At 40.2% G+C, this 13,618-nt stretch overlaps 1 protein-coding gene across 1 annotated transcript; it reads left to right on the forward strand.

The window, feature by feature from the left end:
• Positions 1-4,029: 4,029 nt before the first annotated feature.
• On the forward strand, positions 4,030-13,618 carry opn3 (opsin 3). The gene is made up of 4 exons (XM_004554535.5): positions 4,030-4,480; positions 6,356-6,675; positions 11,565-11,816; positions 12,350-13,618. The coding sequence occupies exons 1-4, from the start codon at positions 4,162-4,164 to the stop codon at positions 12,623-12,625; spliced, it is 1,167 nt and encodes a 388-aa protein (XP_004554592.2). The 5' UTR covers positions 4,030-4,161; the 3' UTR covers positions 12,626-13,618.

Raw genomic sequence — 13,618 nt, forward strand, 5'->3', positions numbered from 1 at the left:
GTATGATGTCATTTAGAACACATATCCTTAATATGATCACCTAAGACACACGCACTACTGTTCACTTATTATGTTTGAGTGTTTTAGCTCCGCTCATAAAGAGAGCGGAGCTAAAATGGTTTGTTTCAGGGAGGAACTGAGGGTCTGCACCAAGACCCAGAATAAGCTACACAAAGCTTAATAAAACTCTGAAGTATGCAAGGGAGAAAACAGGGGATTTAAAATGAGCACGTGTCTTCTTTGAATTATCTTTAAACGAGTTAATATTTGTGTGTAGATGCATATTCATCAGGGTTCCAATGTTTGCTTCCCCCTTTAGTGAAATCACATTTGGGAAGCCCAAGTAGGGGTGCAGCGAGTTCATTAAGCCAAGCTGTTTCACATTAATTTTACATTCAGTTGTTTAATAACTTCAAAGAAACCATACTTAATGGCTTTGAAATTAAAATTCTTTGAGGGAAAAAGTTAAAACATAATGAAAAAAAAGTTCTGTGTGAAAATGAACAAAGCAAAGAGTTTGAAATGTTTTTGAAGGGCTTTAACAGGTAAACAGGTCTGTATGACTTTAGTGACAAAAAGAGACAATAACATGTGAACTCACAGTTTCACATAGACGGAGCTTCTATGCTGTGGCTTTGATTATTGCATTTGTTTGACACTTTTATGGACAATTGTTTTTCTAGCTTACTTTGGCTGTCTTAACAATCCATCAAGCCTACCAGGTTTACACGCAATTAGGTTAATCGTCTGCCGGTTGATTCTTCATATATATAATACAAACATGAGAGTATTCATTTTCTTTTTAAACTCATAGCAAGAAGGAGGAGCTTATAAGCTGCATTTCTTCTTGTTCGCCACTTCCCGCTACAGGACTTTGCTTTGTCCATTTCAGATAAGGACTGTAATTTTGAGTGAAGAACAGATTACTTGAATTGCCTTTCAGAAGGCCAAGAAGAAAAAGAAAAAGTCAGCAAGCAATCAGCTTTATTTCTGCCAAAAGCCGTGTGGTCATGCATGAAAGTAGTTGTAATGATTGAACGAGCTCATAGGGTCTGAATATCACCTCTGGAGCCCCACACGGGTTTCTCTAAAAGACACCGGAGGGTAGCCGGGTTCACCGCTGCAGCCTGACTGGAGAGAGTCAGGAAGCGTGTGTTGATGCTTATAGATGTCTGAGTGATGGTAGAACTGCCAGAGATAGAGCTCTGTCATGTTTGAAGTGCTAATGTTTGTGACGGAGAGGTGAAAAAAAGCTACTTTAAAGTTCATTATGGAGCTAATTCCCAGCACAGTGAGAGTAGCTTTACAATAATTGCATCTCCAGGGAGAAAAGCAGTGGGTGATTTTGTACATTCAAGCAGATGTGCATTGCTGAAATATGCTCAGAGATCACCTGTAGAGGGATTCCATTTAATTAAACATATGGCCTCTCGCTAAATTATGAGAGAAGGTCTGATCGGATAGAAAAAGAGGAGAAAAAACATTAAAGACTTGTCTAAATTTAAATACTTATGGATAACAGTAAAAGCAATAAGATTAAACATAAAAAGGATGCCTACACAGAACAAAAACTTAACTAGATATCTATATCTGAATGCTGTTGACCTATTTATTGATAATAGTTTAATTTCAAGTGCTGCTGGTCTGAACAATATATTGATGGACCACTGTTTCCCAGCATAACAGCACAATTGCATCACAGATTATTACAGTTAGTAATAATCACAGGCTTACGACTTACCCTCCCTTACAATATCCTTGGCAAGAAAGGAGAACATATTTTATTACAGAGTCGAGCTGTGGCATAAATCCCTGCTGTATGGAGGGGGAACATAAAGCTCCTTCTATGCCTTGAATGAAAAACCTTTAAGTGGTGAATGAACGGCACGTGAGCAAGTGAGTCAGTGGGTGAACTGCACAATTTAAGCACTTCCAGTCTGTGCGACATCCCCACGTCTTAAAGAGAATTCTGCTATTTTAAATCAACCTGTAGGCGCAGAGAAACGAGGTCAGACACAAACAACGTCGCCGTGGGAACCCTGCGCTTCAGCAGCACAATGACATTTCTCTGTGGAAAAAAACGAGGTGGAGGAAGACCACCTCAAAATGTCACAGGACCCACAGATACGCATTTGTTAAAAAAAAAAAGGAAAATCAGAACAGTTAATGAACTGTCACCATTTGGTTTCGAGTGCACGTGAGACTGAGTGTGAGAAGTTTCCTACAGAGTTTTACAATACAGAATATAAGCATGTATGTGAAATCTCATCATTACCCCTTTTTACACTGGTAATATAAAAACAGTTGGAGAACATCCCCATCCTCTCTAATCTGTCAGGCATAAGATTACTGTTCAATCGATTACCAGCAGGTGTTAGGGACATGACTTCAGGTGTTCCTCATCAGCAAGGGTGTAGATTTGGTTGTGGCATTGGTGGGGACGGATGATTCAACCATCGAACCCTGCCCTGTTTCTTATTTTTTCCTTTTTGTTTTTGCTTCTTGATAAAGAAAGAGAAATATACTTGCCTACATATGCTATTCTACATGGTTTTAAACCATTTAAAATTACAATTCATAGTTTTATATGTGAATTATATAATGTTAAATTACTATTAAACAAATGACCGACTAAGTATTTTAGGCTTTAGTTTACTTCAGCCATATTCCATATAAATCAGGTATTATACAAAAATAAAAATAGCTTCAAATACAGTCATGACAATAAAAGAATATGACTTTAAGAAATTAACAACATTAGTTCAGTTACAGTACACCAACATCTCTTATACATTAGCACTAAGGGAACACTGAATGACCTGTTGGTTTTTGTCCATAAAACTACTCGTCTAAGATTACCACAAAGTAAAAGGTCTCTCAGCAACATTATGCACTACTGCCCTCTATCAGATCAGTGAGCTGGGATGTTTTATTCTCAACATGAACTACTGTTACAGCAACAGACATGGACTACATGCCCACACAACAAACACATGCCTGCTCCTCTCATTAGCTGAAATGAACTGCTGGCATATTGGTTTTACATCTGTACTGTCCAGTCTCTCCTGGTGGACATGGCATCACATTATTCATGGTTACATACAATTTTAGACTGATGTGGGCCAAGCTCCTACTTGGGGGGGGGGTATACATGTACATATATATATACAAAAAACTTGAATCTTACAGTGTTTATTTATCGGATAAAATACCGTTATTATTAAACAGGCCGGGGGTGTCCAAATTCAGAGGCTGCGTCCACCTGAGGACCCGGCCCAAGGGCCGGGTCCTCCAAAAGCCGGGTAGACCGGAAATGAGCGATTGTGAAATTGGACGGTCTAGCCTTCAGAATTACGTCACCTGCCGTCTGCTCCTTGCTGTCTAAAATATAACCGGACGCTGGCGTAGATGGTCGAATAAACTGCTGTCACACAGCTGAATAAGTGTGAGAACCCGGAGGAATCCTCCCGAGGGATTAATAAATCTAGTTTACAGTTTTTTCTGATTGCTTAAACCCTAACTCTGATTCCTGTAGCACAATCTCTAAAACTATTCAGACTTATAGCAAAACCACTCACTGAGTTTGCAAAACTAAAAGCACAAAAACTGCTTTGCACTCAGTTTGCAATTTTGTAACACACACTTTGCAAAACTGTAGGCACAATTCACTGCACAACACTCAATTACCAAATTTCCAACACACTCCTAGCAAAAGTATACACATGTATGGCTATCATTAACACTAATTTGCCAACTGTCTGGCACACTTTCACATGTGAAAACTTTTTTAGATAATCAGTTCACTTTGCAATCCCCACAAAGAAAGAACGCCTTTATTTCAACATGTATGTCTTTGTTTGACTTTTTATTTTATTTTTTGTTTTTTCGAAGTACAGCCAAACTCCTAATCTCAGTAGACCTAAATATAGACCTAAGAATACAAAAAGCCTTACTTTGAAAGTATAAACGGAAGCCTGACGTTCCTGTTGGGTCTGACTAGTCACTGGTATATTGACCTAGTTTCAGCAAACAGCAGTCTCAGGTTGGCTTTTGAATTAGCGGCGCGCGAGGAGCCGGTGTGGGAGCGCCGACGAGCGCACAGCCTCTCGTGCCCAGAGACGCGCGCAGCACAATGCTGGAAACCAAGTTTCCATCCGCGAAATGAATCTCCCTAACGAAACCAGAGCCGGGAGAAGTACAGAACATTACATTTTCGCACTTGGCACCTACAAACTTCTCGCTTTTACCATTGGGACTATCGGAGTATTCGGCTTTTGCAATAACGTCTTTGTCATAATACTCTACTGTAGGTTCAAAAGACTCCGGACGCCTACCAATTTGCTGCTGGTCAACATAAGTTTGAGTGATTTTCTAGTTTCTGTCATCGGAATAAACTTTACCTTCGCTTCGTGCGTTAAAGGCGGATGGATTTGGAGCCAGTCGACGTGCATCTGGGACGGCTTCAGCAACAGCTTATTTGGTGAGAGGAGAAAAAAATAAAGTAATTTAATCGTTTATGCTAGCATGTGTTAACATTTAATAATAGTTTTTATTAAAATAATTTACAAATATAATTCTTTAACCCTGTTACATTTTTGTGTGTCTCGCACTATATGCAAGGAAATAGCGGCTCAGTGTAAATAGGCAGAAGGCGGAGAGAAGCTCATTAATAACAAAGAATGCACTACGAAGGCATGAAGGACGTTATCAGTAACATAAATCTAAATATAATTGGGGTTTTTTTTAAAAAATTTTCAAATGACACATTATCTACGAGTTGTTGTGAAAATTTCCTCTCTTCAATTGTATTAAAATACAGAGTAATATCTAGCTGCTATGCTGAGCTTTATATTGTGTATTTTTTTCTTCCTGTATTTATACTTGCATCATACAGTGAGGAATCTTTTGACACCTCCCTGCGCCTGCCCTTCTATGTTAGCAAAAGTGTCCATTTATTTCCAGCATAAGTCTATTCATCTGGGAAGTGTGAATAAACATTGAGGGTCATTGTCTGGGTCCCACCAGCGTAGGAATTAGAGCTCAGAAGGACTCATGTGTGGTAATGAGCTCATTAGTGATAGCCTCCAAGTCTTCTTCTTTTATTTTTTTTTTCTCCCGCTTCAGCAAATGAAACCCAGCGAACCAGCTGGACTTCTGTCATCCTGCTGTCCTTTAAGTGACATTGTCTTCTTTCCACATATTCCAAAGGGCACACTTGCCCGCCTGTGTCCGGTGTGCAGCACTGCAGCAGTGGTTGTGGCTTGCAATGTACATGTCACAGGAGAATTCAGAACCAAAAGGCATACAAAGATAGTGTTGATATAACAGTTTATATAAGATGAAGTCTTTCGTGAATAAAGTGGCATTGAAGAGAGAAGATGCTGCGTTCTGTCTCTTTGGCCCTTAGATAACCTCCCTCCCCCCCTTGTCAAAAGGGGGGGAAAGGATTCTGTGTGATATTTGATATGTGAAAAACTCAAGGTCATACAGGTTGTCATGGCTTGAGTGGGTGTGAGCACTGCAAATCCAGAGAACCTGCTTACACTGAGCATACTGTTACAATTGAGGTATATAAAGATAACCCCCTTGGCTTGACAGTACGTGTGCCCTCCAATAATCCATGCACAAATAAGATGTCTTCTTTGCACATTACTTTAAGTGTGACTCAGTAACTGACACACAAAGGGCCACAGGAGCTGCAGCAGTAAGCCCTGGCTGTTCTGTCCAAGCACATCCTTCCTTCAGCTGGTTTGCTGTGGCTCAAACTTAGCGCATACTATATAACGTCTCCCTTTGTAATCTGTGCATCCACCTATCGATGCTGTATCTGTCTCATTCGTATGTAACAAAAGAATAATAAACCTATCTGAGCTTACATAACTGGCTATACATGTATATAGGTTAGGGGAGGGTGTATGATGAAGTTTGAATAAAAATATTTTCCCTGGCATATTGACCTAATTTCAGCAAAGTTATCGTAGATGCTATACCAGGGCTTTAAGAGGTGCTCTTAAGATTGCATGCTTATAAGTAAAATGATGCACAGGAGGAACAAAAGAGCGACAGCTATGCACACAAGACACTTCAGTACGTGTGGTAAAAGCAGGCTGTGTAATGCAGATGCGGGTCCTAAAGGTGTGTGTGCGTAGGAGTCAAGAGCCTCTTTCTGTGCATCTTCACAGGGTTTTGCACCAAAATGATTGAATGTGATGTCCAGACACAAGATGTTCAGATTTGTGTTTACACTGAGTGCGATGTACACTCAACCCAGACACGCTGAGTAGCCACTGACCCAAATCCTGCAGTGCGCGGTCTGCATTACTCAGCGTGGTTGTCTCTCTCCCTTTGCTGCCAGGCATCGTTTCCATCATGACTCTGGCGGCCCTGGCTTATGAGCGCTATATCCGGGTGGTCCATGCACAGGTGGTGGACTTCCCCTGGGCATGGCGAGCCATCGCCCACATCTGGCTCTACTCCCTGGCCTGGACAGGTGCTCCCCTGCTCGGGTGGAACCGCTACACTCTAGAGATCCACAGGCTGGGCTGCTCTCTGGACTGGACCTCGAAGGACCCAAACGATGCCTCATTCATCCTCTTATTCCTCTTGGCATGTTTCTTTGTGCCTGTTGGTGTCATGATCTACTGCTATGGGAACATCCTGTATACAGTGCAAAGGGTAAGGAATAAAAAGGATTGTTTGGGTTTTTTTTATTGCTTGCTTCTCTTAGTAACAATAAGATTAATAAACTGAATGAACAACATGGGATTGTAAATGAAGGCTAGCCTATCAAAACATTAACCACGACGGTCAAAACTTATGGTACACATCCCCACAAAAATACATCTCTATTCAAATATTAACCCCCATTTCAGATGCTTATCGATTTATTGATGTAGAGTTTTGTACGTTGTTATTTCTCACTTCCAGAATAGTAGACTTCAGTTGTTTTAAGATTTTGCACAAAACACATTTTTAGTTTTGGGTCATACTCCTGAAACATCTTTTTTGTGCTGTAACTTGAATTTTCACTGCTGTTTTCTTCCCTTGTCTTATAACTGACAGCTCAACTGTGCAAGCATGTACAATAAAAGTGAGACATCAGAGAACAATACAAAAACAAAACTCCAGCTCTTATACCCGACAACAAATTCCAGTGTGTAAACACACTCCAGCTGCTTTGAGTGGTAACACCTCAGTTCATGTAACACTTGAAGTGTCGCTGTCTTTCAGCTTACACATGAATTAGCACTGATGTGTCGCAGGACTTCCACTTCAGCTGACTTTGAGGTCAGTTCATCACATGCAGCGAAAGAACATTTCAGCGTTTTATACCAACTTACAAAGGATATTTCAGTGTCATCACTTGATCTCCAAATTGACGAATCAATTGTTTAAAAGAAGATAAAAAAGTGGAACTAAAAAGAAAAAGCTAGAGGAACAACAGCTTACCTAAGCAGAAACCGCTTAAGTTAACTGGCAACAGGTAAAAAACATGACTGGGTATAAAAACACCATCTTAGGCTATGTCCACACTAGCCCGGATAGATTTGAAAACGGCATTTTCGTCTGAAAACGCTCCGCGTCCAACTATCGTTTTCAGTCGTTTTCACAGAGTTGTGCGTCCAGATTGAAACGGACGAAAACGCTTATGCTCCAGTACTGCGCATGCATGAAACGCAAGACGATTCGACCTGACTGATTTCTGTCTGCCGCTTATTTACTTTCCGGCTCTTTGAAACGTCGCGGCAAAATGTCGAGGAAAAGCGCCGAGTTTTTTAAATGGACTAACAATGAGGTGGAGTTGTTGCTGCGAGTAACACAAAAGTACAAAGTTGCAAAAGCGAATGAGAATTAAAAAATCTGAAGAAAAGCTATCTGAAGCATGTACAGACTGATATTAATCTTTAATAGGGCTGTCAAAATTGAGAGCAAACAAAACAACTGCTGTATAATGGCCCTCCGCTATCTTTGTTTAATTGGTCACATGACTAAAATGTGTCATCGTTTTCGAAAAGGCTCCGGGTTCGTTGTCCACACTGCAACGTGAAAACGGCGTTTTCAAATGCATCTGCTTTGGAGAGCGTTTTCAAAACACTGTTTTCCTTGACCGAAAACACCGTCCCGGTGTGGACGGAAGGCCAAAACAGAGAGAAAAAGATGCATTTTCATTTGAAAACGTTGAAATGTTCTGTCATGTAAATTGTTACATGGGCTCAGGAACAGTTCCAGAAATCATTATCTGTGAACATTTCACCATGCTATCCTCAAGTGCAGATTAAAGCTCTGTCATGCAAAGAAGAAGCCATATGTGAACATGATCCAGAAATGCTGCTGTTTATTCTGCCCTAAATTTAATTTCAAATAGACTAAGGCAAAATGGAAAATTGTTCCGTGGTCAAGCAACCTTAAAATCTGACATTATTTTTGGAAAACATGGAAACTGTTTTCAAAAAAGCATAAAGAGGGGAGCGTCCCTCAGTGCTTAGTTTAAAAGCCTGCCTCTGGTGTTATGGGGGTACATTAGGGAGTATTGAATTAGGAGCTTGCAGATCTGGAAACACACCACGAATGCTGTATCTACAGGTTTCAGAGCAACACCCAGATTACATCTTTTTCAGAGAAGGCCTTGCTTATTTTAGAAAGACAATGCCAAAACACATACTGCAGATATTACAACAGCATAGCTTTGTAGTAGAAGATACTGAACTGAACTCTGCAGACTTTACACCAATAGAACGAATGATACGCCAAACATATTCAATCAGTATCAGCTTCTATAGCAGCTGATAAATAAAAAAAAGTAATAAAGACAGGGGAAAACCATGTTATGAGTCTTGGCATTGCATTGTTTGTCTACCAGAGAGCACTCTGCGACTTCACTGTTGGAAACATAACCAATATTAGGGAAATCTGTTTATGTACTTACTTTGTAAGTATTGGCTGATATATTGGAATATCACTAAATATTTGTGTAGTTTCAGCTGAGGGGTTGCATTGAGTGAAATCTAATTTAAAAGACATCTGACAATTTAAAATTTTTAGTTTGTTTAAAACAGAACATCAGTCATGTGGCTCCACCTCACAGTCCATCACACTTCACAGGTTATTGTAATGTGTGGAATGGATTGTAGATTGACACTTTGCCATGGTATAAGCTCACTGGGCCTTTAGTCGAATGCTCTAAAAATGGTCGGCATTTACAAACTGATTGGCGAATGGAACAGGAAGTCTTAGTCAAGAAGCCACAACAAACAAGTCGTCACTTCCAGACGCTAAGTAAGCATACTAGTCAATAGCTTCTCAAATTGTTAGTAACTCAGTTACTGTTGCAAAAGTTTTGTTTTGTTTTTTTATCTCTTTGCATGATTATTTTATACCTTTAGCCAGAGATTGAAAATGCAGACTCTGCGACATTCATTTCACACCCTTTTCATTAACGGCTGTTTTATCATTACATTCCTCTGTGCCTTTGGGACCTGTCCTGTATGCTAGAACTCATCCAGAAAACTCACTATTGTGCTTCTTAGAAGCATTGCCTTAAATTCTTGTGGCAAAGGACAAGTGACATGAGTTCAGTTTATTTTAATAATGTCACGAAAAAATACTTTGTCTGTGAAGGAATCTGCAGTCATCATTCAAGAGATGACTGCTGAAGTGACACAGCACATTTTGTAATGAAACATGTAAATGAGAAAGGGACTAACTGATTTCCAAGCCTTCCTGCATCAGTTTCCTTTCTTAAATATGCACAATCATGCAGGAAGTGTGAGCTGCTGCGTTCTTGGAGCACCTCAGAGGCCTGGTTGGATTTGTCACATGTCACAGTATTTTGGGAACATCTTCAAAGAGGAATAACTCAGTACCCTGCAGACTATTTCTGGTTTGATACGAGAGCAGCTGGTCGGCTTTGCTACAGAAAGAAAATCTTATTATAGATATGTGAAGGCCTGGAGAAACAATAGAATTTAAGCTTGCAAAAGGTTGTGGATTAATAAGAAAAAGAGCATAAAGAGCACAAATTGTAAAGTCATAAGTATTGTATTCACGTCTACGTTCAGCTGCTGTGTTCTTTTTTGAGCGAGTCTAGAGAATAGCTATATTGTTTATCATCACATCTCTTTAGCTGAAGGGTAGGTTTGATCTGCAGTGTCGTGAACCCAGCCTGTTACCAAGGCATTATCATGTTTTCACAACTTTTACGATGTTACCAACAGCTTAAGATACAACTCTCAAGAGGAGAAGAGAGATAAAACTGGAAATTAATGTAATCTATCTTATTGTAACCAGTAAACTAGCCTGACAGCTGTAGAGCTTTGGTGGGTTTAAATATAAAAAGAAATAAAACAAATAGAGAGAACTCCCAATGAAAATGAAAACTAACTTTCTGTTTTTTAACTATCCTTCCATCCATCCATGTGGCTGCTAAACCAATAAATTTACCACAAGAGACACAGAACCGGGATGTTCACTCCAAATAACAGCCGTCCTGACACAGAGCTTAAATTGATTTAATCTGAGTCGAGAGCTGGACTCGACAGCTGTCCAATCACCATCTTAGTGATGGCAGCCAGGAGAGAGAGTGTGTCATGTCTTAGAATCAGAGGCCAATCATAACATGGGGAGCACACACTGTGCTTGCACAAAAGCTAGTGGTTAAACTATAAAGTCACAAGCTAAAGTTGTACAATGATTAACAGGCAAAGAGCTCAAAATGACTACACATTTATTGATTTCTACTTAAATGCTGCCCAAACAGTAAATTACACTAAATATTTCAGTGCAGGGAAACTGGATTGAATGTGCACAGAATCGCAGTGTTAGAAAGAAAGACATTGCAAAGGTTTGATTCTGAGACGAGAATGAAATCCACATTGTCCACGTGCTCTGTGTCTGTCTAAAGGCAGTTGAAGATACTTCTTGGATAGCAAAATAACATCTTACCAATATTTGTTTCCCGAAGAATGTTAACTCCTGCAGATTAATTTGTTCTGGTATATGTTTTGACGTTGACTATATGGATGTACACAAGCAGTTCCTGCAAAGTTAGCAGGAGGGGAGGTTTGTTGTACAAATCCTACCAGCAAGAGGGTTAGGTTCACAAAGTCTGTTGCCATGGTAACTGACCGTCTCTTTGACTAAGCCTGCTTCCTGGAACAGGCCCCAAGATGAAACACAGGCAAAAGCCCTTAGGATGATAAAAAATAAAGCAAAGGAAAACGGAATAAAAACCACTGAAATGTGACTATGGAAGTAGAAGAGCTGCTGAGGGAACAAGACAGACAGGGGAGAATGGGGAGATCAATAATATAGCACAGGTTGATATATATCCCAGAGTTGAGAAATTACTTTGGTGTAGCAGGTAGAAATTAGGATTAATCCCCCCCCCCCCCAAATAACATAAAATTGTCTTAGATAAGTAGAATAAACTAATGAGGCTAAGCAAAAAAACAAAATCAAAGACTGTGACATAAATTTACTTTATGACAAAGTGTCACTGTAACTTGTTTGCTTGATAAAGAAATATCCCATCATGTCAGCATCCTGCTCTGTCCTGTTTCTTATAGCTGCGCTCTCTCCAAGACCTCCAAACGGTTCAAATCATCAAGATTTTGCGTTATGAGAAGAAAGTCGCCGTGATGTTTCTCCTGATGATAACCTGCTTCCTGGTTTGTTGGACACCCTACGCTGTCGTCTCCATGATGGAGGCCTTCGGCAGGAAGAGCATGGTCTCGCCCACTCTGGCCATCATCCCATCATTCTTTGCCAAGTCGAGCACGGCGTACAACCCCCTCATTTACGTCTTTATGAGCAGAAAAGTTTGTAATCAAATTATTTTTCTTTTCTTTTTTTTAATGTTTGGGGTGAGGCTACCTCTCCAGCACCAATCTCTTTGTGTTGCTGCTCGAAAATCAGCCCAGGTTAGGCTTCTGTCTAGAATACATGATATATTTCACTTGAGAGTTCTGAATAGCCGCTTGCTGTTTAGTTTGTCATCCCTCCCCCGGAGTAACCACAGCTGACCCATAATTAAATATGGACAAACACAACAAATCAATAGCATCTCAATGTGAGGGGACGGTTTCGTCTCCTCTTGTGTAACTGCAGCTTTAAGTAGCAAATTGCAGGAATATCTTCCCACAAAATGTCACTATTTTAAAAATATTTTTCCATTCCTTAATATGGTGAGCATAAAAATTTATTTTATTTTGTATGTCAGAGTGAAATGGTCTGGACCACTAGTCTTGGTTTGCTGGCTAGAGGCTGATCTCTTGTGTGTTTGACATACTAATGAGTGAAGAAAGGAGGCTGTTGTTAAATACCAGCCTTTGCTTCTGTTTCTCTTCCACAGTTCCGCCGCTGTTTGCTGCAGCTGCTCTGCTCTCGGATCTCTTGGCTGCAGCGCAACCTCAAAGAGCGCCCCCTGGCTCCGACCGAGCGTCCCATCCGACCGATCGTTGTGTCCAGTATGTGCAGCAGCACCAAGGCGCGACCCAAGAAGAGGGTGACCTTCAATTCCTCCTCAATCGTCTTCATCATCACCAGCGATGACTTCCAGCACCTGGATGTGACCTCCAAGGCTGGAAACTCCACGCAGTTTAATGTTATCCAAGTGAGGCCACTGTGAGCCAAAAACACCGGACTTCTCACCCCACCACTCCGTATGCCTTAGGACCTAACATGCAACTCCAAGCCAAAACAATCCTGTCTGACCTCCCTGGCTGTTTCTGTGTCCACACGTGGTAACAGCCTGGTTACAGCTTCATGTATAAACCCAACTGTAAGCCCAAGTTCTCAAATAAACCAGTTTGAGTAGTATGAAAGTTTGACATCCTCATCTAACATCGGCTGTTGTGATATAAGTAACTTAATGTAGTAGTGGTGGTATTTTTCTCACACGCATTTGTCAGATATGCCATACAGTATATGTGACAGCTGTAGGACTTTGTTGAGTATATGAAAGGCAGTTGAGGACCTGAGTTTGGCTTAACATGTGGTAGCATTTTCATTTTTTGGTTGGTACCCAACTGTGTATAATGGAATACAAGCCTTAGATTCTTAGCCATAACCCATAATGCACAAACTGACATTACTGTGTATGGATTCAATAAAGAGACCCTATTTTAAGCTATCTAGCCTGTTTACTTAAGCTCATCTTATTTTAATGTAAATATCAAGTGTGACAAGATCAGTCACTGTGAAATTACACTTGGTAGATTTGTATGTATTAGGACGATGGGAGTAGCCCTACTTGAAGACTAAGAGGAAATGAGACTAAGACCTTAGTGACACACTCCTTTCATTTCCTCCTGAGCTGTCAGCTATGAATAGATTTAATGAATGGTTTTCCTTAGCTGATAAAAACCCTTTTAACTGTGGATGTGAGAACGAGTGAGAGGGATTTTGTCTTTTTAGACAGTTGGAAAACTGGGACTTGGTTGATTTCTTACTGTATTTTCACTATGAAGCATATGTTATAATAAAGACTGGAAACAGAAAAAAAACTTGCCTAGCTGTGTCCATAGGTGACAAAACTGGAAATTTAACATTTATGCTTTTTGCCAGAGAGTGAAAATGATCAATGAGTTTCATGAAGGGTAAATAAAAGTCCTTAAAACCA

Source organism: Maylandia zebra, linkage group LG13 (genome assembly GCF_041146795.1).
Source record: "Maylandia zebra isolate NMK-2024a linkage group LG13, Mzebra_GT3a, whole genome shotgun sequence".
Lineage (NCBI taxonomy): Eukaryota > Metazoa > Chordata > Actinopteri > Cichliformes > Cichlidae > Maylandia > Maylandia zebra.

What these genes read in the sequence shown, in the direction of transcription:
- opn3 (XM_004554535.5), top strand. Translation starts at nt 4,162, where the DNA reads ATGAATCTCCCTAACGAAACCAGAGCCGGGAGAAGTACAGAACATTAC. An exon ending in CTTCAGCAACAGCTTATTTG is followed by an intron (nt 4,481 to 6,355) that starts GTGAGAGGAGAA and finishes CTTTGCTGCCAG; the next exon opens with GCATCGTTTCCATCATGACT. An exon ending in ACGTCTTTATGAGCAGAAAA is followed by an intron (nt 11,817 to 12,349) that starts GTTTGTAATCAA and finishes TCTCTTCCACAG; the next exon opens with TTCCGCCGCTGTTTGCTGCA.